This window comes from Sylvia atricapilla, chromosome 16, assembly GCF_009819655.1.
Source record: "Sylvia atricapilla isolate bSylAtr1 chromosome 16, bSylAtr1.pri, whole genome shotgun sequence".
Classification (NCBI taxonomy): domain Eukaryota; kingdom Metazoa; phylum Chordata; class Aves; order Passeriformes; family Sylviidae; genus Sylvia; species Sylvia atricapilla.
The window spans coordinates 4,047,689-4,074,030 of NC_089155.1; the positions used below are offsets into that span (position 1 = coordinate 4,047,689).

The 26,342-nt window shown below is 47.2% G+C and overlaps 2 protein-coding genes across 4 annotated transcripts; both read right to left on the reverse strand.

The window, feature by feature from the left end:
- Positions 1-210: 210 nt before the first annotated feature.
- Positions 211-9,045, reverse strand: IFT52 (intraflagellar transport 52). Its single transcript, XM_066330572.1, has 13 exons — positions 8,809-9,045; positions 7,894-7,981; positions 7,514-7,643; positions 6,587-6,662; positions 6,428-6,499; positions 5,962-6,088; positions 5,286-5,372; positions 4,931-4,999; positions 4,045-4,199; positions 2,975-3,062; positions 1,727-1,835; positions 1,065-1,210; positions 211-523 (listed from the first exon to the last, which is right to left on the reverse strand). The coding sequence occupies exons 1-13, from the start codon at positions 8,925-8,927 to the stop codon at positions 476-478; spliced, it is 1,314 nt and encodes a 437-aa protein (XP_066186669.1). The 5' UTR covers positions 8,928-9,045; the 3' UTR covers positions 211-475.
- Positions 9,046-9,619: 574 nt separating this feature from the next.
- Positions 9,620-24,435, reverse strand: SGK2 (serum/glucocorticoid regulated kinase 2). 3 transcript variants are annotated; one of them, XM_066330570.1, is made up of 14 exons: positions 24,293-24,435; positions 19,028-19,097; positions 17,773-17,830; positions 17,257-17,306; positions 16,618-16,675; positions 15,962-16,045; positions 15,533-15,664; positions 14,596-14,708; positions 14,074-14,110; positions 13,405-13,491; positions 12,052-12,147; positions 11,632-11,787; positions 11,175-11,264; positions 9,620-10,967 (listed from the first exon to the last, which is right to left on the reverse strand). In XM_066330570.1, the coding sequence occupies exons 1-14, from the start codon at positions 24,342-24,344 to the stop codon at positions 10,812-10,814; spliced, it is 1,239 nt and encodes a 412-aa protein (XP_066186667.1). In that variant the 5' UTR covers positions 24,345-24,435; the 3' UTR covers positions 9,620-10,811. The 3 variants fall into 3 exon arrangements, with proteins under 3 accessions (XP_066186667.1, XP_066186666.1, XP_066186668.1); XM_066330569.1 differs by lacking the exon at positions 24,293-24,435 and adding an exon at positions 22,625-22,863; XM_066330571.1 differs by lacking the exon at positions 24,293-24,435 and adding an exon at positions 20,239-20,312.
- Between the last annotated feature and the right edge of the window lie 1,907 nt (positions 24,436-26,342).

The following is a 26,342-nucleotide window of genomic DNA, read 5'->3' on the forward strand; positions in this document are numbered from 1 at the left end:
ACAAAAGGAGGCTGCCTCCGGGTGATAAACATATTTTCAGCAGCTCCTGTTAAAATTATGGCTCTATTTTTTTTGTCCTCAGTTCACAAACCAAAATAACAACCCTTCTCACAGTGCAATTAAGGATTTCATGTACACCAGGAGAACCAACAGTAAGACTGATCTACAAGAAAATACATGCTGGAGCCAGAAAGAACGACCCAAAACACATTTTCTTGGTATATTTTTTTTAATATATTAAAAAATTACAGTTTCAATAAAGGAGTAGAAAAATAAGAAATTCTTTGGAAAGTGCTTGTGAAATACAAGCAGTTCCCTAGAAGGCATTAATTATTTGATCTACCACACATAAATGCTCCAAGTATCCAGTGAACTACTGAGACAGTCCCAACCAATACACTGAAAAGAGAGGCTTTAAAAATGGAAAAATATATTTTCCCTAAAAGGTCTATCTCAAACTGAGGAAAGCCAGGTCTCAGGTACCATTCTGGAATCCAGCTTCACTTGGGTCAGTATCGTGTTCCTTAAGTGAGGGAAGAAGAAGCAAAAAAAGAAGAAAAAAGAGCTTTATCAACAGGGTAGAACTGTAATATTTTGGCTTAACTAGATTACATGTGAACAGGCAATTCTTGTTTGTACAAACTGCTGCTCTGCCAATATGCTCCAAACACTCTTTGAAGCCTCAAATCTGCTCTGAAGAATTCTTTCAGCACAGCTGTATCTCAGTGCAGCTCCTGAGGAACAATGCTGGTGTCACCTCTGCGCTGCAGCACTGGCCACTCCTGAGGACTCCCTGCTCTCACTCAGGCATCAGTAATGAACTGGATTTAGCTGCAATTACAAACTTGCATGTACTAATCCCCCAATTAAAATAAATGGGAGACTTAATAAATTGAGCACTACATGTTTTAGGGAGATTAACAGTCATAAGTACTCTCCACTGGTCTCATTTATTGCACAGCTAGCGTCTTAATCACCTCTTGCCTGTGGTAAGTGTAGCTGCTACAGTGACACACACCACTCTCACTACTGCTACTACCAACTTGTAATGTTGTTAAAAATACCTGATTCAGTTTCTTAAACTCCACCACTTGGAAGAAGATGTGCTCCAGGATATATTTGGCATCTTGCTTGTCCTTAGGGAGTTCACTGGTCACCCCCAGGATGTCGCCGCATTTCCGCACGTAGAACTCCAGGTCATCATCAGTGCCTGAACGAGCAGCCAGGGAAGGAGACAGGTGAGTATCACACACCTCTGGACCACATCTGGCCAGAAACCTGCTCTGAATCTCCATTTCCATTGGCATCCTGGGAGGTTCAGTCCCATAACCAAGCTCATTGGACTAGCCATGATGTATTCTGGCAGCCAGTACCTGCTCATCTTCTTTAGGTGTTTAGAATAATCTTAACATTCTAACTTCAAAGCATAAAAACGATGTGAAATTCATCAGCAAGACTGCAGAGAGCAATTAATGCACAACATAGGAAACACCAGGCAGAGGCATGATAAAACCTCATGTAACAGACAAAATATAATGCCGTGGTACATAAAGTCACACTATCAATTTCCAAAGCCTTTCAGTTCCTTAGATCAGGATAAGAGCAGTAGATTTTCCCAACTGAGGTCCATGATTTAAAATTTAAAATTAAATATAACTATTTTCCTCTAAATAATTGGACTTTTTATATAAATGTGTATGTTTTTATATAAATCTGCTCTGCTTACATTTGTTTGTGATCTCTGCAAGACGTGCTTTCTCAGAGGAAAAAGTTTCATCCAAGTCAAACAGTTCCAGAGCAGGAGGAGGCAATTCTCTGAAAGCAGGTGGGAAAACCTTGAAGAGAAAAAACAGCATGGTTGATTGCCAAATATTTTTCTTTCACTTTACAGATTTCTAAGACAACAGTTTTGAACTTATATTGAACTTGATGAAACCCTTTAGAAAGTCAAAAGCAACTCCAAAGCCACCAAAGGGTGGCTTTTTTATTTGAAAATTCCGTTTTTATGTTGTAAAAATAACTGAATATTCAAAAAGAGTTTAGTCACACGTGTGCCAGAATTATCATCCAGCAGCACAACTAGACATTCTTATTTGCAGTTTCAGTTTTGCTCCATGAGACCCAGGTGATGGCTGAGAGTTGAGGAACTAAACTGGCCCTAACAGCTCACCCTGAAAATATACTGACATCAGTTCTGGTCAGAGTATTTTCTGTTTCATGCAGCACCATTTATGTCACAAGTTGGAGTTTAGTTTTTAAAAAGCAGTGAATGAGAGGGAATGCACTTTCAGTTGCACCCCTGCAGCTCTAAAGGATCCCAGTGATGCTTTCTCAGTGGCCAGGGTAAAGAAAGATGGAACAATGATGGCATTAATTCAGATACTCACAGATTCCTGCCTTCTGAAATGAGTTTAACACCCCCATAGCTCATGTTGTTGCTGTCAGCCCAAACACTGCTGGTAAAAGTTTGATCAGCTCCTGCTGTACAAGACTAATGCTCCACTTTCTGCTTCCCCTGAGGATCTGAGAGATGGAGGCAGAGCAGGACAGGCTGGCTCCTCCCTAGCTGCAAAACTTACACCACCACTGCTTTCTGAAATACCACATCCTGTTCTCACAGGGAAGGCTGAGCCAGCACCTCTCAGGACTGGGAATAGCTACTCAATTAAGGATTCTGTTTTGGTACCACACACTACATTTTGAAGCTCTTTTAATAAATTAGAACTGTAAATAAGTGCTCTTTCCTAAAAGATGGTCTCCCCAGTGTAGTCAACTCCCAAGTGACTAATTATTACTACAGCATTCCCCACTACTTCTTTTACAGAACTATGGAAATGACACACAGAGGTTTTGCATGGAACAAATGAAATGAAATAGAGACTCATTAAGATTGGAATAGACATCGAAGATTATCAAGTCCAACCTTTACGGAGAAGAGCTCTCCCTGTACTGTACAAACAAGAAAACTACTCACAGCTGGCTGGAGGACAGGAAGTGGAGTCTCAAATTCAGGCTGAATGAGTTGGAGGGGTTCATGTTGCACATTCAGTTCTTCATAAGCTCTGCAGCACAGAAAAACCCAAACTATGAGGGAAAAAATGATACCACATCTATTTCCATTAGCAGGCTATGGAGATGATTTTTGTGAACACACCAGCATCAAAGTTTTGCATTGTAACAGCACAAAAAAAAAGGGATGTCCATTTTATAAGGACCTCAGAGAAGTAATCAATAATAAATAACTTCTACAGTGAGAAAATTAAAGTCGTGACAGAGGAAGATAATGATAGGTGAATATGTAAGATGATTAAAAAAATGAATGTGGATGAAGAAAAAGGTGATCCAGCACAATACTACCACAACTGGGATTTCAAAACAGTTTGTAAGGAAGTCAATAACTGAAAGTTATTAAAAAAAAAAGCATTTGTTATGGGGTCTGAAGGGAGATCCTCTTGTGAATTTATAACTAGTGAAAATATAAGGAATACAGAGTAGGAAGAAAGAGTGTCCCCAGCAGGGTGGAGTTCCATGGAATGTGTTGAGCTGCCACTATGCACTGTGTTCAGACATGATCTGGGTGACAGGGGAGTAATGATGGACAAAGCTGTTAGTGACACAGAACTGGTAAAAGTGAGCAGCTGATAAACCTCAAAACACAATTACCAGGAAATGCAAAGGTGAGTGAAATGCAGCTTTCAGGAAATGCCGAGTAATTCAAAAGTGGAAAAACAAGCAGCCCTAAGTTACCACTCCAGAAAGTGCCCAACTTCACTGCAGACTGCAGTTCTCAAAATATCAGACCAATGAATTTTATGTAGTCAGAAAAAAAAGGAGAAAAGAAGGCCAGAAACTACATCTAGGACAAACAAGAGAAAACATCACTGCTGCACTGTACAAAACTATCTGCTGGTATAGCCCTATTCAAAATGCTGCCTACAGCTCAGTCCTTCCTGCTCTTCAGGAGACGCAGTTAAGCACAAACAGAAAATGCAGAACACCGAATGGAATAAATAAATAAGTAATAAGAAAATTACAGCTGCTGACTTGATAACTGAAGGGAGGGCAGTTGTGTCCAGCTGATAAAGGGATGTATCAAACAGCTTTGTGAAGTCTCTCGGGTTCTCCTCTCCTTCCTGCAGGCAGACCCGCAGCTGCTCGGAGAGCGCGGCTGTGTCTGGGAGCACGGTGTAGTCTGAAATCTGGACACACAGACACACACCTCCGTCATCTGAAACGGCCAACCCATTCCCATAGCCTCTTTCTACCTTATATCTCACCCAAAAAACTCACTTAGAAATAATTATTTCAGTCTTTACCAGGTATGGCCCTTTGCAATGCAGCTCACTAGACCAGTAACTGGGCTAACTCTTCTCTCAGCTGTAAAGTTCCCCAACAAATGGATGCTTTATTTGGGTTTCTGTTAATTCTTTAAAATTAAAACAGCCAGCTTACTAAACAACTGTGCCAAACTGATGTTTTTTTTATGCACACAGAGTATACAACTTTATCACATACAGATATCTCCAAAGAAAAACAGCATTTGTACACAGCTAAAACAGACAAACAGGTTGATCCCTGCACACATACAGAAAATCTGCCTTTCCTCCCTGCACATTCCTCTTGTCTGAGGGCTCAGAGTGAAGCTCAAACTCATTACACTGGATCAGTCCATCTCATAAACATGGGCAAAATGGAAAGAGACTTTCACAAATTATAACTGATAATGAATAACTACCTGAGGCTGAGCTGTACCATTAATTTTTACACCTAAGCCATCTGTCTGTGCAATCCTAGGCCATTAATAAAGGTGCTGCAACAACAGCAGCACACATCTTGCTGTTAAACCCCTCTGTGCTAAACACATGGTGTGCCAGAATCAGTGCTGCCAGATCCCACTGCTCTTTGCCTCCTTGTGATGGATCTCTCTTACCTCAGGGTCCTCCATATCCATCTGGTTTAAGTTGATATCTGATGTTGTGAGCCACTGGAAAAGCACATCCTGGGGACAGGCAAAACTCAGTTACTTTCAGGAGGATCCAAGTAATCTCATACTATGCTTAAATATTCGTATTAAATCTCTTAAATAACATACCGTGAAAAAGATTAAAAAGAAGATAATAAATCAAAGAATATCTGTTACTATTGGCTTAGAATCCCCATACTGAATCCATTTCATAGCTGTCTTGCTCTAAAATGAAGCCTGGAGTGCTTTGCAAATGTTGTGAAGATATAACAGGGTGTTTTAAAAGCAAAACAAAAACAACTCCCAAACAACTCCAACTTACCATGATCTTACCATTTTCTTCTTTATCTAAATACTGGTCATTGAACATGTGGGAAGATCCCAGTGCTGCCATCTTTCCACCTTTACTCTACCAACAAAGAATACAATATAGCAAAAATTCCTTCCAAATCACAGTTTTAGAGGCAATTGTTATTGCACTGCATTACTTGACTACATAGTAAAAAAACTGTGTTAACTTGTTCACATTCATTAACAATATCAATCCTGTGCCTGTAACTCTTTACTACTACATTTCTGAATTTATTTTTATAAATTAACAGGACTGGATGAGTAAGAGACAACATACAAAAAATCTACTGGTTCCAAGGTGAGAGGCTTCTTTTTTAATGCAATATGTTGTACTTACAAAGCTAAAGATAATATTACTTATTAAATTATTACTAAAACAGCAGAAAAAAAGCCCAAAACCTTGAAGAGCTAAAGATATCCACCAGTCAGCCAAAAAAATATGTAATCTTTGCTGACCACCTCATTAATTCTCCTCTGAACCCCATGGAAAGAAGTTTCTCATAAAAAACTTAAGGAGTTGCTGGGCTCATGTGGAGTTTGGAGATACCTCAAAAACTGAGGTGAGTTTGTAAGAATGCCTGAAAGATCTACTCAGAATTTCTGTGTGGGGCAGGGGGAATGCAGGCAGTGCCCCAGGCAGCTCATACCTCATGCTGATAGAAAGCCAGGATAGGCCTGTTGAGTGGGAAGCAAACAGACCCTGTGGACAGAACTGCCACTGCTGGCTTCATCACATTCAGTGTGGCTCCAAAAGGGTAAACAAAGGTGAGAGCTCTGCAGGAAACACAGAAATTCCATAAGCACCTGCATGCACCAGGCAGGATGGACAGATTCACAGAACTCAAACTGAAACCCACAGACTAGAGGCAAAAAAAGATCTGGTCATGAGAACAGTAATTCCTTTCCAAACCTATCCCTCCTGCTCCTTCAGGGGGTTACCAAGCTCTACTAAAAAGATTCTCCTTTGCAGATATAACCTAAGAAGCATAAGAACATAAGAAATGCATTAGAAAACCTCACCATAAGCACAGTGTACTGCTGCTAACCACAAACCTGCCAATTCTGAGGTGTTCTCTGTATTTTCACAGCAGTTTCCTCAGAGAAAACACTTACTGTGAGTCATGGCCCCTGCCATCTTCATCTGTTGTCTCAAGCACTGTTTTCTTGGCAGCTTCACTGATTCCCCTACGAGATATTGAAAAACAAACCTTACTGAAAACAATCCAGATCACAGGAGTTTACTGTGAAGATTCACAACCCCCGAATATTTACCTGTTCAAAACTCCATCAGAGATTAGTGCTTCTTTTGGGTGGTGGTACTTGTAATACACATTTCGTACCACAGCATCTTGAAAAAAGAAAAAAGTATAGAAATTTGCATCTTAGCTGATCAGTGTGTTAGATTTAGCAAAGAAAAATTAGTTTAGCTCCTGGATTCCCTGGGTGTTTGCTTCTAACACCACAAAGCTGGCATTTGGCTACCTAAAGAATTGAAATCAGCCTTCACTACTGTTTCCTTTTGCACAGAACAGATTTAGGATAGGAATATGTTTGCAAATTCAAACAAAAATACAAAAATTTAGGCACATCACCATTTTCTGCAAAGCAAAAGAGACAAAAATATGATCTAGTTAAAACGGCCTGATCAACTTTTACAACTCCATTTTTTAATACATCTTCCAAACACTTGATGAATTAAATCCTACTGATTAAAAAAAAAAAAAAAAAAAAAAGCCACCAAAGACCCCAAATATTTTACTGAGACACACTTGCCTTGGGTTGTTGGAGTTTTTTCCCACACTGGCAGCACAAAACTAATGAACGACATTTTATTGGTATGCTAAAGAAATGTGCCACTTCTTATTCAGGGTGATCATTAAGTAATTCAATCCTTTAAAATGTGTGGAAGATGTTTTAAATCAAGGGCTTTTTAATCAATTTCCTTAGAACTATGTTTTTTTAGTAAATTAAAACCAACAACCACAGCAAAGGAATAGAAATGGCTAAATTGCCCATGTACTCTTATCTATGGAAAGCCTTTGCTGTGCTCCACATGCATGTAGATTTAAAGAAAAAAGACTTCTAGATCAAAAGATATTTTGTGAGAAAGATCTGTTTGGCTTGTATCCACAAAGGCTGAACCTCATTTTTCAATTTTGCTGCAAATTGATGACTAAAGGTAGCAGTGAGCCTCATTACCATTATTGAAAATGATCCCATATTCTTCTAACAAGAAGTTAATATTTGTGCCATTCTGGGACTCTCCACCTTCTCTCAGCATCACCAGGATGGCCCCACCATCCTCCAGGAATTTCTTCAGAGCAGAAAACTAGAAATCAACAAAGATCCAGGAAAAAAAAAAAAAAAACAAATATGAGAAACCACACACAAAACTGCATGAAGTTATATTGAGACAAGGGGAGAGAAATTATTTTGACTGCTTGCATTTAACTTGATCCTATAAGAAAAATGTTGAGATTCCCATTTATATGAATTCATTTAAAGCAGCATTACAGCAAAGTCTTCTGTCTTGTTCTTTTCTACTTAAGCAAACTTTAAAACAATTATTGACTTCTCACCTCATCAGCACTGAACTTCTCTCTAGGTCCTGCAGTAATCCACAATTTCACCCCAAACAGTCTCTCAGACGTGATCTCATCTTTTAAGCTATAAACAGATTAATAAAGACACACATTATTCTTGGATATAGTCCTGAACCACCACTTTTTCCTTTTTTTCTTTATTTTTTAATAAAGGACTGGCAAATGAACACAAAGCAAATCACTTCAGTCACTTCGCATCCTTTTATCTGGGTTTAAAGCTGACAACTTGAGCAAAAATAATCCTTACAAATGTCAACCCTCTAAACAGTAACGCTCCTATGACAAGGCACGGTGGCAGATCCAGAACTGCTGCAAGCTGTCACAGCTGCTATTAAACTTCGCACCTGAGGAGCTTCCTGTTATTCTTTTTTTTTTCTTCTTTTTGGTCCGGCCACCTTTCATAGAATGAGATGGGTTGGAAGGCACCCCCAGGATGACCCCGCCCAGCCCCTGGCCCTGCACAGACCCCAACAACCCCACCCTGGGCACCCCTGGCAGCGCTGTCCAAACACTCCTGGAGCTCTGGCAGCCTCGGGGCCGTGCCCATTCCCTGGGGAGCCTGGGCACTGCCAGCACCCTCTGGGGAAGAGCCTTCCCCTGAAGTCCTTTCCCAAACAGCTCCATGCCGTGCCATTTCGCAGCGGTGGGATAAACAGTACCTTCTACAAAACCCCTGTTTTCCTTTCGTCCCAAACTCCAAATCGAGACGGACTCCACAGGTGAGCTGTAGCTCCCAAGAACCACGCACAGCATCCCACAGCGGCAGGAGATGCAACAGGGCGCAACCAACGCGAGAGAGCGACCTCAGCTCAAGAGACACATCCCCAAAGGCCGCTCGGGAAGCCAAGGCGGCCCCCACAGCCCCTCCGCGGCCCGAGAGCCGCCCCTCACCTCTGCACCTTCCAGCTGCCGCGCAGCCTCTTCCGCAGGGCCTTGTAGCCGCCGGCCGGCGTGAAGCTCTCGCCCTTGGAGGCGTTGAACACTATGGCATTGCGCGGGCCGCTCTCCATAGGCTCCCCCGGGGCTGCCGGAGGGCTCCGGGGAGCGGCGGCCAAGCCCAGCGCTCCGGCCGCCCGCGGGTCCCCGCCGTGTCGCCGCCGTGTCCCCGTCCCCACGCGCGCCCTAGCAACGCTCCGGCCGGACGCATGCGCGGGTGCTGCTCCCCCCCCGAGAGTGCAGAGGTCGCCGCAGTGGTTGGCTCCGCTCCCCGCCGGGGAAAGCGGCGGGGCGGTACCACTGCGGCGGCCGGGGGGCGGCGGGGCGGGGACAGGCCGTGCGCTGCCGCCCGCCCTCAGCCCGCGGCGGCCGGGGCCCGGCTGAAGCCGCTCTTGGCGTGTCTGGGCGTTTGGTTTGCTTTGGTTTGTCTGAAATTTCCGTCCTGACAGCTGCAGGGCCTTCCCTCTGAGGGTGAGGAGGCCCTGGCACAGGGTGCCCAGAGCAGCCCTGGATCGCTGGAAGTGTTCAACCTCATCTAAGCTGGATGGGGCTTAGAGCAATCTGAGACTAGACGGCTTTCTTGCCCATAGCCTTTAAAGATCATCAACCCTTCCGTGATTCTGTGATCAGCTTGAACGAGGGGATTCTTCTTTAAATTAAACCCAGCAGTGTTAGTGACTTTCTGTATGCAGCCCCACAGTCTCAGGCCCAGCACAAAGCAAACAGCCTCCTTCCCCTCTTATCCAGGACAACCAGAGAAGCACAGCAGTGTTTGCAACTTTAATATAAACCATGTCATATTTCCAATGACTTCAGCATATACAAGATAGAGCCTGATTAAAAAAAAAACAAAACCAAAAGACACAGTTGCACCAGCACAAGGTTCCCCACAGCATTGAGCATCACACAACATTTAGGAAGCCCCTCGTGTATCCCCGTGCTGCTCCAAACCCCTCTGCTCCCCACAGCACCAGCACACAACAACTTAAAACAAAAATATGGCAAGTGACATTCAATGAATACACCAGCATTTAAATTAAGGCAGAATAAATAACTGTTCCACATCAGTGATGGGCATTTTCAGGTGAGTGCTGGAGCATGGCCACCACTTGCTGTTCACTGCCCTGTGCTCATCACAGTAGTGTTGGTGTGCTTGGGGCAAGTCAAGCACATGCTATGAAATCATCCCCCAACCAGAGTTCAGCTATAAAGTTAATTTTATTTTTCCAACCAAGTCAGCCTCTTTCCCCACCCCATCTTTGATCTGGGATTTTCCTCCTACACATTGGCTCCTCCCTCTCAGCCTCATTGTTGCTTCAGTAGCATCCCAATCCTGGACCAGAAAGATGATCCACTCACTTAGAAGAGGATCAGACTACCATAAAAATTCCACAGTGCAGTTCAGGACTTAGAGAGCTGCAGCTGCCTTTGGAGCAATAACTGATGAACAGTTTTTCACTCAGCCCAGGACAAGCAGCTGAGTGACAGAGTTCACTTAAAGGAAGGAAGTCACTGTTCATGGTGATGTGAAGAGTTTCCTTTTCTGTTGATGGCTTGGGGAAAGACATTGGATGCAGCTGAGCAAATCCACAAGGAAAAAAAAAAAAAAAGAATAGTGTCCAGTTACAGGGACATGGCTGTTGATGTGAATGATGCCACATACCTCAACCATAAATACAACCACAGAGTGAATTCAATTCTGCCAAGTAGCACAAGACACTCATGGAAAATCATAGTCAGTGTCCCACTTTCCCTGGCAGGGAAACATTCATTTAGGGAGAAAATCCACCAAACAGCAAAAATTGAGAGTGCTGTTCCATCCCAGCCAGTTAGTGTGTTAGTGCCAATTTCCTTAAACCATGAGCAAAGGACAGTAACAATCCTCTCAAAAGGAAAAAAGGGAAATAAACATAAAACCCATTCATTTAAAATATGGCTTCACAAAGCCTTTGTAAAACTTAAATGTCCTCTTCAGTTGGTGCATATGAAAATCCTAAAAATGCATCTGAGGCACTGGAGCTGCTGGCTGCTAGGTCAGGCGTGCGGGTGATGGAGGCAGAGATGGCTTCTTGGGTGAACTCAGGATCAAAGTGTCTCAGATCAGCTGGGCCAGCCTAAAACAAGGAGCAGGGACACAGAGTCATGGAGTGAGCAGAGCCAAAGCAGATCCTTATGTTCAGACAGCCCAAGGCAGCTGCTCTTCCAAAAGAGCAATCACCACTGCATCTGCAGGCCCCAACCCACACCTCAGAACCCTCCGTGTCAGCATGAGAGATCTGGAGAGGATCTCTTCTGTAAAACAGACAGAATTACCTACTTACCACATTGGGGTTGAATGGAGGAGTAATCCTCTTGTGATATAAATCATCCCAGTTTATTGGGCTGAAGAATACATGGCTCTTGATCTCAAGCTGTACAGAAAGCAGGAAGGAAGAGTAAGTCTTCTGCCAACCCTCCTTTTCCACCACCTGGTCTCACAGCTTTTAAGTGGTTTAAGACAGACTTGAAGTTACCCCATATCCACAAATCCTTAATGCATGAGGGTCCTAATCCAGGAATCCCCTGAGGGGAAATGACCCTTCACACACTGGTGTCCTTAGCTGGCCACCACCCTTCTCCCTTTGGAAATCCAAGTCAACCCCATGTGTCCCTTGTAGGAGGCTGAAGGGACAGACTGTGTGGGAAGGTTTTTCCAAGGCAGTGCTGTTATGAAAGAAATGCTCAGAATAGAAATGTTCCCAGCCATCCTCCCTCCTGCTCATAGTGAAGGCCACCTACAAAATCTGTTTTGGCACCCAGCCTCCTCTTCTGGTCCTTGTGGAGAAGTCCCTGAAGGATGTCACAAGCTGCCACAGTCTTGGTCCCTTGGATCTGCAGTGGCTTGTGCAGAATGTTGTCATACATCTGAGACACATCCCGGCTGTAAAAAGGAGGCTAATTTGAAAGAGAGGAGAAGCAGCCAGGTAAAACATGAGCTACCAGAAGGAGCCACACATTGCAGGTCAAAATGAGCCTTGCAGTGAGTAGATGAGAGAGACTTGCCACACCTCTGCTCAAAAGGGCAGTGGTAGGATTAAACCAGATCATTAATTCAGGATTTGTCCTATCAACTTGTGAACACCAGACCAACCTGACACCACAGCTTTTGCAAATAAAATTTCCACTATGTAAAGTAAACCACTCCATTTCCAAACTTACCAGTCCAAAGAGCATTTCATAGAGGACAGCTCCGAGGCACCACCAGTCTACTGTCCTGTCATAGGGCTGCTTCTTTAGCACCTCAGGAGCCAGGTACTGAAGGAAACATTGGAGTTAAATTATAAAGGAAGAGCTTTGCCCTTCTTAGTCCCAAACCTGGCTGCAGCTCAAGTTGAGCAAATGCATTTGGAGTCAAACAGATGAATTTTCTAGCATTATCTAATAAACTCTGCACTTGCTTTGGAGCAATGGGGTTGAGAGACACCTACCAAAGCCCTCAAAATGCCCTTACAGGCTACAGGGTGGTCTCTTCCTTGAGAGGACTTCTACAAGCATTTACCACGTGCCACAATTCAGCCAGCAATCCTGTCTCACTGTGACAGATCACACCTCTAAAAGGCTCCTGTATTTTTTAAAAAGTTGAAGTTTTCAGGCCCAGTAAATCTGTCCAAAGCAGCAAAACTACCAAAAGCCACCATCGAGGAGCAACAGGCAAGAACTGGAGCAATCTGCAGAACAATTTCCCAGAGTTACCTCTGTGTACTATCAGGCTGTCTAAAACAGGAAAACACCAACACACACCAAAACTAGAAACCAAAGCTCAGACATTCCTGCTTGGCTCATGCTGTGCTATTGCATAAGTGACATCTCACTGAAAAAGGAAGGAATTTCCTCCCCACTTGTGCTGAATACTGAAAGGTGTTCTGTTTACAGCCCCTTTGTTAAGCTGCCTGGAGAAAGCACCAGGACAGGTATATTACCTAGGCTGACATGCCACCAAAATCCCCAGGCTCAGTAAGAAGCAGGCAAAAAAGCCTTCAAGAAGCCAGACTGGAAATAGGTTTTTGCAAAACCCAGTTGCAGTGCATTGGAGGAAAGGCATTTCCTCTCTTGGAGCAGTGTTTGCATTCCAGTGGGGAGCCTGGTCCTCTCCTCTGTGCAGGACATTCTGCAGCTCCTGCGTGCACCAAGGACACACAGGAGAGCACAGCAAGGTCCTGTGCATGCCAGTACCAGCAGGCTCCTTGTTCTGCCCCTCTGGGGTCTCTGAGCAGGTAAACATCCTGCTCCTAGGGACAAGGTTGTCTCCACCTCCACACCTATTTTCACAAGCCATTTTCAAGTGCAGGAACCCCTGCCCCAACAGCTCATTAATACTCCAAAATTTCTTTGTTGCTACAGATATCCAGCAGAGACAGCTCTAGGGAAGTCTTATCTGAACTCCACCTTCAGGCTGACAGCCTCAGACACCCCATAATTTTTTGAAGTGTCACATAAGCCTAGACCCAGAGCACCATGTGCCTGAAGGTTTCCACTGCCCAGGTCACAGCAAAGCTCCAGCACGTGGAGTACCTCAGGAGTGCCACAAAAGGTGGAAGTTGTCTCCTCTTGCTCCATTCCTTCTTTGCAGAGTCCAAAGTCCGTCAATACTATGTGTCCCTTAAAAAAAAAAAAAGGGAAATTTTAGCTTGTCTCACTCATTCTGGAGAGGAGACAAGATCTCCAAAGATTTGCCTAAGAATTAATTCTCATTTGGGTTTTAGTTCCCCACTGCTCATCTGCCTCCCTTCCCTCCCCTTAAATTCATCCTATAGTACAGGTACTGGAGTCCATAAAAAAAAATGATAAAGTCGAGATTCGTTCTTATTTTTTATTTGTCTACAGCTAGATAGCCATGAAGAGACCCAGCACTGCTGTGATTTTCTGCTGCTTTATCCCAGAGCCAATTTATGCGACAGTCACCAGTAGAGTTACAGCAGTGACCTGCGTGTCTCCTCCCTGATCCCTGCCCACAGGAGAGGTCCCAGCTTCTGGGAATCAGCCAAGGGTCCCCAAACCACACAATTCTTCAGGGGCAAGCCCACTCATCCCTCCAGGATCTGCACAGAAGTGCAGTGGGGCAGGCAGACAAAACCCACGCCATCCTGTCAGCTATAGCTCAACTTGCAGAGCCACAGCCCTATGCTTGTGGTCCCAATGCGTTTGAAGCCAGCAGGAAGACAGCCCAAGCTGTGAATATACCTGGCAATCCAGGAGGATGTTCTCAGGCTTTAAGTCCCTGCAAGACAAAGTGCTGTTTGAGCAGATTTGGCCAGATATTTAAGAAACATGGATATGAAACAGCATCAGCTAAGAACAGGAGCTAACAAAGTGTCCCCATCCAGATCACCAAGACCTTCCCAAATTGCAGACTCCCACCAGTATACGTGCATGCAAACATAAATAGGCTGCTTTAACACAGGATCAGGTGTTAGCCTGCATTTCCATGCATAAATTGTTGCTGAGAGATGACTTCTTACTTCTTGAGCCAGGTTTGTTTCATGTCTTTAAACTTAACACCCTCAGACTGATACTGGGAAGGGGAAAGAGTGATTTATTGCCTGTCAGGTCCTGGGCAGACCCTCTTGCAGGGTAAAGTGCCAGCAGCACAGTCTCATCTGGGGTAGGGCATCCTTCAGCTACTCCATTTCACTGCCCCAGTGAATCCCTTTCCCTCCCATCACCACACCCCCTGCCTGGGCAGGCGTGGTGCCCCTGCCTTACCTGTAGATGATGTTTAGGGAATGCAGGTACCCAATGGCACTGGCGACTTCTGCAGCGTAGAACCGTGCCCGGGGCTCACGGAAACAGCGCTCCCTTTGCAAGTGGAAGAAGAGCTACGGGAAGGTGAGAGGGTTGATCATGTCTCTAAACAAATGAAGGCTAATCTGGAGCAAGGCTGAAAGTCAGCTACGTAAGTGAAAAGTGATTTGCAGCAGGTAGCACATGCACAGCATGAAATAAGCCGAAGCCAAGTGAATGTAAGCAATCCAAACATATTTTTAGAAATTGTTTTATTTCTTTACCTCATCATTCACAAAAATTAATTATTAATTCTCAACCCCCCCCCCCCCCCCCCCCCCCCATCATCTGCTGACCTGGTTAAGCTCCTGGGCTTACTACAACCCACAGGCTGATTACAGTGGTAGTATGGCCATGAGACATGGAACATGCAAAGGTCCCCAACATGAACTTGATTTGGGTAAGATATCCACCTTAACAACACCTCCCAGTCAGTCTGAGATAGCACAGAAAGACAGCTGAGAAAGGTAAACTCCTACAGGACAGAAAAAGTCCAGAAATGTCTTGCAATGGCATCACCCCTGAGCACTAGACATGGATCCAGAGCTGGCCCACAGGGGGGTTCACCAACACAAATATTTCCCATATTCTCTATAGGATTTTAAAATGCCCCAATACTGCTTTTCTCAGAACCTTTACTTTGGGAACCATCTGACTCAGGTCATAGCCAGCAAGATCTTCACTTGATTTATGTGTGAGGATATCTGGTATCCCACCAGGTATTCCTGGCTGCTCCTTGCCAGCAGTCAAAACATCGTCCCTTGACATCATTATCTTCTGACAAGAAATCGTTTTAAATAAAGCAGCATGTTTGTGAAGGACCAAGAAGGATTAAAACAAAGCCTGTAAGTTCACTCACCTCTCCTCCATTTACATAGTCAAGCACAAAGTAAAGCTTCTCCGAGGTCTGGAAGGAGTAGTGGAGTCCCACAAGGAAGGGGTGCTTGACATTTTTCAGGAGCACGTTGCGTTCTGCCATGATGTGGTTTTGCTATCAAAAAGCAGACAAGGCATCAAGGTTTCAGGCAAGGATCCAGCCCAGCCTGCCCTAAGGACTCATTGCTGCTTTGACAACAGGTGGAAGCTGGGAGCCCACAAGGGTCACTTCCAGCCCCCAAAAGAGAAACACTCCCTCCTATCTGACCTAACTAATCTCTGTTCTTTTGTTCTCATGGCACAGGCAAATCCATGTTTAATGTGAGAACTGCCTACCTGAATGCCAGGTGTCCCAACTTCATTACCCAGAGAATCCATACACCCACCACAATTTCCAGGAGAGCAGACACACCTCCTTTTTCTTGAGGATGGTTTTCTTATGCAAGACTTTGACTGCATAGAAAGTCCCGTCACACTTGCGTTTGGCCAGGAGAACCTGCAACAGAAGGTCCTGGTCACAGCTATCTGTCTCACCTTGGTCAGTGTTTTCTCCTTAGCTCAACACTCCTGAGTGATTATACACGGTGACAACTCCTTCAGAGGGCCAGGTACAGGGTTTTAAGGACCAAGCTCCAGCCCTCTCAATTCCCAGCATTTTTTCATTGCCAGAGGAAAAGCATTCAATATCTCCACATATATCCTCTAGACACCCAATAGAAAATAGTTTTGGGGCATTTGGGGCCAGACCCATTTAAAGCAAACCCTGGCTGCCTCCAAGGTTTCTCTGGAGATCTTTTGCTGAATAAGTTTGAAACTTATTTCAAATCAAGCTCTGCTTGATCATCACCCTACACATAAAACCCCTCACTTTTCAGTCTTTAGAGAGCTTGAAGGATCTTGAAGTTAGAATGGACTCTTAATAACAGTATCTCAGGTCTTATTAATCTCAGTCCCACCACCTCAGGAGAGGTGCAAGCCAAGGACACAGCCAGAACACTCCTTCAGCATCACAATTTCCTTCCAAACTGTCTCCAAACAGCTGCAGCCCACCTGCACAATCCCACTTACTTTTCCAAAGCTTCCTTTGCCAATAACCTTCAGGAAGTCAAAGTCTGTTGGCTTGGCACTGTTGGGCAAGAATGAAACAAGTTAATGTTTCTGGGAGAGACACACGCAACAGTAACACCACAATCTAAGCAGAGTTCCTGCTTGGAAAAACGAGTGTTTGTGAAAGGGATTAAAGGGCGCTGGTGGGTGACCCTCGCTCCCAGGCGGCTCAGGATTCACACTGTGTGTGTCAGTGCACCTGCAGAGGATGAGCAAACTCTCAGCAACCCACAGGCTGGAGGCAGCAGCGGTGACAGCACAGTGAGGACAAAGTGATGCCTTTACAGGGGACACAGTTTATCCCTGTTTCTGAGGATAGTCAGGAATGCAGCAGTGACAAGGAAGAACTTCCCTTACTATGTTTCCAAAGAAAAGGGACAAGGGCTACAGACATGGTCAGGAGAGGATGATTATAACAAGTACCAGCTACAGCTCAGCCTTGGAAGTTGATGCACTGGTGACACATGTGGTGTTAAAGGCCAAGAAATGTAATTGTCCAGACTCCTGCAGACACCACCCTGTGACACACAGGGACCATCTGCATCCCCCTGCCAGACCTGTTCACTCTCCTCACCCTACCTGGCTGTGCAGGGAGCTTACTTGGGGTTAGCAGAAGGTCCGAGGTTGATGTTGTCAGTTGGTGTTGAAGGCTAGAGAAGATAAAAAGAATTTTAGCCACGAGGACTGTGATGTGGGTTGGGTTTTCCCTTCCTCAACACAGCATCCTTCACACAGAGCCACTGATAAACACCCATCAGCAAGAGACTCAGTGGACACTTCTGCAAACATTAAAGGTCTCTTTAGATGGCCTTATGCACACCCAGCACCACAGAACTGCAGCCTCCCTCTTCCCAAAGACAAGGGGGTACATACAGATGAGCACTCTCCCTCCTTTTCCAGTTCCCAAGGAATCTTACCCTCCTCAGACTCTGGGAACATCATGCCTTGTCCAAAAGAGCCTCTCTGCTGTTTTTCTCCACCCAGCACCACCCACAGGACGGGGCAGCAATAAGCCTCCCACGAGGCTAACACAGGCTCTCCTTGTTTTTCATGTAAAGGCACCAGCCCCCTTTGTCCCAAAGGTAAGGATTTGCTTGCTCAGAACCATGATCTCACCTGGGTGCTTTTGTCTGGGCTCCGAGAACGATCCATTAAAAAAACAACTCGCTCAGCACTTGGGAAAAGAAGAGGAAGTCAGTGTTGAATACAAAATCTGACAGAGAAACTGCTTCACGCCATTAACCTGCCAGGGAGCGGTGCAAACCCCAGCGTATGCACCCCTTCCATCACAGGAGGGCTCAGCTGAGCTCCCCAGCACTGCCATCCCCAAAGGATGGGGTGTCTGCACTCGGGGGGAGGCAGGGAACAGTGTGTGCTGACAGGAGACTGGGGAAACAGGGCTCCTGGTGAACAAGCATATCTAATATTAGCCCCTGACTTGCAATAGCAGAAACTGCACAAGGCATAAGGACCAACACAGCCCCAGGCCAGGTAAAGTCACAGCTCTCCTGGCCATGGCCAGACCCCTCTCAAGGAAGGTGCAGCCCCCTCTCCACTGCACAGGGATGCTGCAGCCCAATGAGTATCCCCACAGGGCAGCCAGGAGAGTCCAGCTAGGTCCAGCCACCACAGCCCATGGGACTGGCAGCAGCCAGAGGCCACTCCCCAGGCCAGGTCAGACCAGGGCAGCTCAGGGTTGTTGACACTGCAGGGAAGAGGAGCTGTTGTGGCAGGCTCAGTGAGCAGAGGTATTAAAGACCTCTTGTCTGCCTGGTGCAGCTTTTGCTGCGGCTGAAGACACCAGACTTGAACACTTGTTGGTTCAGATCCACCCTACCCTGCCTGAGCATCATTGGGGATGGGCGAGCCTTGCCTCAGGGATTCCTCCCTTTGGTTTTAAGGGTTCTCCTATGCTCTTTGCAAAAGCCAGAATTAAGAAGAAACTATGAACAAAACAGCTCTGCTCCCTTCTCCTCTACCCCAAAGATCTTAGACTCCCCCTCAGCCCCATCACACCCTCATACACTGCATCAAGGCTCTGAATCCCCACAGCCACCTTCTGCCCCACCCCTCCCAAAAAGGGAGCCCAAAGACCCCACCAACCTCCCCACATCTCCCCTGTGGGTACTCCCACCCTCTGCCCCACACACCCCCGGGCACAGCCCCCCAGCCACCCCAAAGAAACCCCTCTGGCACAGGCAGGCTGAGCATGGCAGGAGCTGCCAGGCAGCAGCAGATACTAGCAGCTGTATCAGGGACTGCCCACATCTGCCCGGTGCCAGCCGGCTCCATCCACCAGCCAGCCAGCCCAGGGGATATCAGGCTGAGCTGTTAAAGGGCTCCCATCCCACTGGGAGGCTGTCATACTCACTAGGAGCAGAGCCTGGAGCCGGAGGCCTTGATGGTCTGTTCTATCCTCTCCCGGCCGTGCTTGATGAGTTCTGGGAGCAAAGTTGGAGCACCGAAGCCGATTAGCTGGCAGCGTGATCACAAGTGCACAGAGGCACATTTGTTCTTCACTGACCTTGCTCTTCCCTCCACAGCCACCCTCCTCCCCCTTCCACTCACATACCAAAATAACCAGGAAATTATAGGAACCAGGACATCTTCCCTCCCAGCCTCACCAGGAGCCCTCAATAGCTCACAGGACAGGGATGAGTGCCATAAAACAGACACCTTCTCTGGTGGCTGAGGGGACTAAGGCTAAACCACTGCTGTCAGGCCTTCCCAAGCCACCCCTCTGTGGAGAGTGTTTACAAGGATGAGGTTGTACTGGGATACGTCACACACTTGGCACATCCACTGTCCCTTTCATTCAGGGCTCTGTGAGTAATTAGGGACGTGAATGAAACCTTTCAGGCCTGCAGGAGGTAAGCCAGCACACACACATCACAGGAGTAACTTGCCCAAGGACACATAGCCAGTGCCAGAAGCGGGGATTCCCACCACAGAGCATCCCTGCTGCTCAGCTGTGTAGGCAGTTGCCACCACTCATCATCATCACCTCTCCCTTCACAGGGAGGAAGCCCTGAGCCCGCTCCCTGCTGCACAGGCTGAGCCAGAGGGAAGCCCAAGGAGTGCAGCCTGTACAGAGGAGTTCCTTGTTCCATTTAGGTGTAGGTAGCAAAATTATTTCAATGCTCAGTTTTACTCCTCAGTCCTGCCACTGAAGGGATAAAAAGAATCAAAACATTCACAGAAACATGTATTTCCCTCTTCATCTAAAAAGAAGGAGCTTTATAGACTCAAGCAAGCAATCATCTGGGAATTGCACTTCTACAGACCAAGGAATGGACAGCACCAACTGCCAGAGCCCATCTCCCAGGGCAAGGATTTTGTAGGACCATCAGTTTTGAGGCAAACAAACCCATAACAGAGCCTTTCCTGCATGGATCTTTGGATCTGCCAGGGAGAGGCTCTTGAGAGCTCCTGAACTGACACCACCAGCAGATCTGGGATTTGGGGGCAGCTCTGATGAGCAGCCAAAAAACTAAGCTGTGGGTTTAGAGTTTCTGAATGGATAAGAACAGCAAAGCAGGAATTGAAAGCAAAGCCCACAAAACATGCAGAGGGAGAACTTACAACATCAGGCTGGTCTGGGTTGCTGACCTTGTCCATACTTTGCCCTGCAGCAAGTCCAAGATCCTGTCCCAGCTGGCAACCACCAGCAGGGACAGCACCCAGACAGATCAAGCCCCATCTCCTCCCACTGGGCATAGTCCTTTCCGGACAGCCTGGCTCTCCCAGGGCTGCTGAAGGTCATCCAGCACCCGCCCCGGGGCTGCATTTGTCTCACAGGCTGCAAGACAGGAACGGCCACAGCAGAGGGACACCTCTCCTGCTGTCTCTGGGCAGACAACACCCACTGAATGACCCAGGTTTGGAGGAGGCTGCGCAGGGCACAAAGGTGTGTGTGGACAAGCCCCAAGCTGCAAATGGCAGCAATAGGCAGAGGAGTGAAAGCTCCCACCCCTGCTCAGGAGCCTCTTGCCAGAGCAACCCAACCTAACACCTCACTCCTGCTCACTGCCTGCAGCTCCACCAGGTGATACAGCCCATTTCCTCCAAATCTGAAGCCCCACAAGCTTGGGTTTGGTCTCAGGGCCAGCTTGCTGCCACTGCTCTGATCCCAGACTCAGGGGAAATAACGATTCAGGCGGAGATGGAGATATCACAGGTTAGGCATCTTGGAGAGCACATGGGCAAGCCAATGGGAACACATCTGTGTGCCTTGGAGGTATTAACTAGCAGCAAAAGATGCAGAACAAATTCCTAACTCAGTCCAATTAAGCCTGTTTTAGCAACCTGCAGGAGCCCCTTCCAGCCTGGCAGCCCATTTGTGCCTCCCTTCACCAGCCCTGCTCTGCTCCACTGCCTCTTTGCTGGAAGTGGAGCCACTCAACAAGTCCCTGCTGATCAAGGGCAGCTTCTTCATTAAAGGGACTTGCTCTGAGGTTAAAGTCTCTGGCACTGAAGGACCATACCCATTTTTAGGATGTGTGTATGCACATCCCACATTACTTTCTATTCAGGTTCAGAGCCACCTTCCCCAGCCCAAGTCCACCTTCAGAGCCAGGTTGGTTTGTTTAAATCTCACAAGCAGTCAAGCAGGCTTTTCCTTATCACTAGCAAACCCTACCCCCCTAAAGCACAAAGATTTCCTGAGCGCACACACTGAACAACAGAAGCAGAAATAGGTCACGGAGATACGCAGGAATCCTTGGTTATCCATGCCCGGCTGCATCCCTCCTCGTGCCTGCTGGTGCAGCACGGATGCTCCAGGCATGGCCAGGACCACAGAGATCATCAGCATCACGCCTAGGAGTTCCCCAATATAACATGACTATTGCACATCAGGAACACAAACCCCTGCACCCCACTCCCCCCTCCTCAAAGACCATTTCACCCCAACTCCCGGCCACAGGCACCCCCCCGGCAGGAAGAACCCGCTCACACAACAGAAAGCTACTACTTACAACTTAGAGCAGTTACTGCAGCTCAGCCTCCCCCACCACACATCCCTCAGTAACACACGTTTGCTTCCCAGCACAGCACGAGCAGCTCCCTGTTCCTCGCACAGTTCTGGCAGTGGTGACCCACATTCCCATGCCAGCCCAGCGTTATTTGCTACAAACACATTACTAATGCAACGCGTACCTTGCACGGAGACACAACCTCATAGACTCGTCATCTGCGGGCTGCGCCCACCCTCCTCCCTGATGTCACCGCTCTCGGCAGCCTCCCGTGCCTAACCTACATTGCAAACCCCTCGGAGCGAGTCCCCCGTCCTCTCCTGCTCTGGGAAGGGCTGGCTGCCAGCAGGGAGAGGCCTGGCAGGGCTCTCTCCGGGACAGCAGGTGATGATTTGGAGGGAGCACAGAGTTTGGAGGGGCAGGGGTGGAGAGAGGGGCACCAAAGGCAGCCAACAGCTTCCACCCAGCGCAGGGGCTGCTCACAGCTGAAGGGGGAGATGCCCCAGTTTCAGCTCAGAGAGGAGCAGGAGGATTCCTGCAAACACGTGCTTTTACTGGAGAGAGAAAAAAAGACTCAAGTTTTCCCCTGCTACAGATCTAAGAGCTAGCTGCAAGCTAGTACTGAACTCCACTTTCATTCCGATTGAGACACTACAGCAAGTCCAGGAAGAGGTTAGGAAAGACTTTAAAGCACTTCTGCATTTCAAGAAGCTTTCTTAACCACCCTCTGGAGAGCACCTGGCTTGTCCAATTTTCTCCTGCAGATCCTGTTCCCTACACCCTAGGGACACTGCAAAACAGAGCAGGAACCAGCCAAGCAGCCCTAGCTCAGGGCAAGCTGGAAACAACCAAGCCTCAAAATTTTAGAGAAAATCTACATGCAGAACTCAAAGAAAACAGCAGGTGGCTAAAGCTTAAAGCACTTTGGAAAAAAAAAAAAAAAAAAAAAAAAAAAAAAAAGAATTCCATGAAAACAAGCAAGTCATCGAACATACCTGGGAGCACATCTCCCAGAGGCTGAGCCCTGAAGCACGGGAAGCAGTCCACAACCACCGAGCACAGGTTCCTCTCATTCCCCACACTTCCCCTCCTTGCACCAGCCCACCCTTCTAGGCCAGGAGCCCAAAGCCCCTTCCTAAAACCCAGAGGGGAAGAACTTTGTTTCCTGCAGCAGTTCATTTAGCCCCTAAACAAAACCACCCTCAACTCCTCAGAGTGATCGTGCCACTGCTGGTGCCTCACTGCAGCACTTTAAAGAGAGCAGGAAAAGCTGCCCAGCTGCAAAAGATGAAGAAACACCTGCCAGCTATAGCCGAGGAGTGAGAATTTAGGTGGGAGGGAGAGCTTTGGGTGGGGAGGAAGAGGTGCAGGTGGTGGGTAGGAGCAAATGACAGCCTCAGGCAGGCAGCTCAGGTGCTCTGAATAATTTTTTACAAGTCAGCTGGAAATTTGTCCACTGTGCAGTGGTTTGGAGGAAGGTCAAAACTGGCATTTAGTTCAGGTCAGACCCTGAAGAAGCTCATTTTTACAGTGTCCTTGGGGACCCTGGAGGGCTGCAGCCAGGGCAGCCAGGCTGGTGCTTTGCAGCACTATTGACTGCAAACAAAAACACATGGGAAGCCTGGTGATTTGAGAGATCAGAGGTTGAGCTCTGAAGGAGACTTGGGAGAAGGGCTGATACCTTCTCTCTCTTCATTAAAAAAAAAGCCGTTGCTTTTTGCTGTCACTGTAGTTTCCCACAAAATCTCCCTGCATGCAGCTGCAGCAGCAGGAAAAGAGCTTCTAGGGCAATTTCAATGATGGGTGCAAGGAAATAAAAGCCAGGCTGTGGGCAGCATTCCCTGTGGGAAGTAGAAGGGCTGGCCACCATAGGATGCGTCCCTCACCTCAGCTTCCAGGGGGAGATCATCAGGAACATCGGATGTGCTTGGATTCGTGTGTAATGAGGAAGGGGGAGCAGCATTTTGCTTGAAATTTTATCTTCCTTCAGGTCCAAACCTGATTTTTTTCTCAGCCAATATTCTCAAGCTATCAGTATTGACATCTTTTAAGAATGTGCCTTGTTTTTCTTTTCTCCAGCTTTGCCTCTGCTTCCACTGAAATGGTCAAATTTCAGAATAATTTCATCAGCTAACTTACGCTTTCTAGTCAGTTTTTTCTTTACATTTCTTTACTTACATTTTCTGCTGTATTTTCTTTAATGAAAATCTTGGTGTCATCAACAAAATTACTTGATTTCAATTTCCATGGAAAAAAGGCATCTTTAATTAAAAAACCACTTTCTATCTAAAGAAGAGAAAGCAGGAGGATCCTGTAAGGAACCTTTTAACAGCTAAAATGCATTAAACACCTAAGCTGATGATAGATAATGATGGACAAAGTGATGTTGGGTCAGTTTTGTCCATCCTAGCCCCTCTGTGAGGATCACTGACCCTGCAGGGCTGGGTGTCACCCAGGGCCAGGTGAGGAGGCAAAGCTGCCACCTCCCCTCTCACACGAGTCCCCTGTGTGTGTGCCATTAAACCAGGCTCCCTGCTGGGCAGGCTGGAGCCCACCAGGAAGGCTCAGCAGCCCAACGCTAATGGGAGACCTCCATGGGATCCTTCTGCACGGCCTCACCATCCCCAGGGCTCAGTGGCACCATGCCATCCAGCAGCTTTTACCCTTTGTCTTGCCCAGGGCAGTGGAGGAGGGCTCCATCCAGGCCATGAACATAAGCCAGCCAAAATAATCTCCTCTCCTTCCAGCTGGGGCAGGGATTCAGCTGCTGGCTCCGGGTGTCCTCGGGAAGCAGAGCATGCAGATGTTCCTCCGTCTGCAAAGGTGAAGGGCACAGGAGTAAGAACAGAAACAAGTCCTTGGGTGCAGTACTCGCTGCCTGCCAGCCAGGCACAGCTCTGGGACACGGGGACAGCTCCTGAGCTCATCTGGGCAGCACTCAGCCAGCATTCAGTGTGCTGGGGATTACTGGGGGCTCTGCCATCACCCCAGGGACAGAGCACTTTGGGACTGGCAGACAGAGGGAATGGAACAGAGCTGAGAGGCTTGGCTCCTGTAACACAGAAGAAATTTACCCAAAACCTGTTTAATTCATGTGTTTCTGCTGTTGGGAAAGGATTTGGGGTTTAGATGCTTTTGAGGGGATGAAACCCAGTTCACCCTACCTGTACCCAGGTGACTGCCCTGGCACAGGAGAAAACATTCTCTGGAAGCACAGGGACACAGCCCACCAGTAAATCCCAGTGTAGGGCAGGTCCTCACTGGAAATTCAACATCAGACACCACAGCTGCCTGGGGCAGCTGCCAAGCTGCCTGTGGAGCCCTGTGGCTCTCCCGGGAGAGATGACCACGGTGAGCCGTTGTCACCCTGATGACGTGGGTGGGACAGGTAGGTGTCAGCAGGGTTAGCCTCCCGCCCTCCCCATGTGTCAGGGGTGAGGTTTGCTCTTGCTCTGCCCCGTGTGCCCACAGCCAGTCACCCCCTGCTGCAGCTCCTGTCCCTCACCCACCATGTCCCCTGCCGAGGGACACTTGAGTGCCACTGAAGGGACTTCTGAGTGTGGGAGCACACACATCCCACAGGCACGTGTCCCTGCTGCTGCCACCAGGGTAACCATGCCCCCCTTACACCAGTGCTGACCTTGGCCCATTCCTCTGCCCAGAACTCACACACTGCTGAACAAAATTAAACAATTCGGGTGAAGCTGGAGAGCTGCTGATGTCAGGGCTGGGTTTTTCCAGCATTCTGTGCCTGGCTGCTGCTTCCCTGCCCTCCAGAGAACACATCTGTGCCAGGAAAACCTCTGGCTGGACCCGAGTTCACAGGTGAGGAGCAGCTCTTGGGCAATTTAACTCCTTCTGTGCACAGCTCCTGCCTGGACCTGGCCAGGCCATGGGGGGAACAAGCTCTGGCCACAGAGAGGGATTTTTTTTCAGCTGGGCTGGCACAGCTCAGAGCCTCCAGACATTGCCTGTACTTGGAAACTTCTTCCTTTCTCCCAAGGGAGGGGAGCTGCTTTCTCCTTTCTCTCCTCCAAGCATTGTAAGGGGCCAAGGGCTGCATGGTCCTTCCTTGGCTGAGTTGGATCCCTTCAGAAAGGCCCAGCCCAGCAAAGCCACCTTTGCAGCTTCACCAGGACAGGACATATCCAGTGGGGTCCAGCCCGTTGTCTCTACCCACAGAGCAGTACCCTCTCTCTCTCTTACAATATTTTATATGCTATTTTACAGGCACAGATAATCCTAATCTCCCTAATCTCTTTATCTAGCAATATCCATAACCATAACCATAAAAGTATCACTGAAATGGAACCACACAGTCCTGAGCAATTGGAATTGCAGGGAAGGTCCAGATAAGGCTAAAACAAATAACTTCTCTGGAGAGCACAAAGCAAGAGTCTGTGAATCTGCAGTGAAAACTGACCTAAAATATTTGACTACTCAGTTATCTCTGCTGAGTAAGAGCTAAGAGATAGGATAGGATAGGATAGGATAGGATAGGATAGGATAGGATAGGATAGGATAGGATAGGATTAGGATAGGCTAGGATGGGATGGAATGTTCTTTAAAAGCACAGAGGCTATTTATTCCTTTTAGGAGGATTCATGAAAGACTAAATAGATTATTGGTGACCAATGCAGCTCTTTAATTATTTTTTTTTTCTTCTACATTTTTCTTTCAGCTTCCAAAAACCAGGGCTCTGCCTGAGGCTTT

Bases quoted from the DNA above. Each gene is read 5' to 3' on its own strand.
- IFT52 (XM_066330572.1), bottom strand. From the start codon at position 8,927: ATGGAGAGCGGCCCGCGCAATGCCATAGTGTTCAACGCCTCCAAGGGC. The intron at 7,982-8,808 runs GTGAGGGGCGGC...ATCTGTTTATAG, and splicing joins GGCAGCTGGAAGGTGCAGAG to CTTAAAAGATGAGATCACGT. The intron at 5,000-5,285 runs GTAAGTTGGAGT...GCCTGTCCCCAG, and splicing joins AAGAAAATGGTAAGATCATG to GATGTGCTTTTCCAGTGGCT.
- SGK2 (XM_066330569.1), bottom strand. From the start codon at position 22,808: ATGAACTGCTGCAGGAAACAAAGTTCTTCCCCTCTGGGTTTTAGGAAG. The intron at 17,307-17,772 runs GTGAGATCATGG...TATCTTCTCTAG, and splicing joins GCCCAGACAAAAGCACCCAG to CCTTCAACACCAACTGACAA. The intron at 16,046-16,617 runs GTAAGTGGGATT...CTTCTGTTGCAG, and splicing joins GCAAAGGAAGCTTTGGAAAA to GTTCTCCTGGCCAAACGCAA.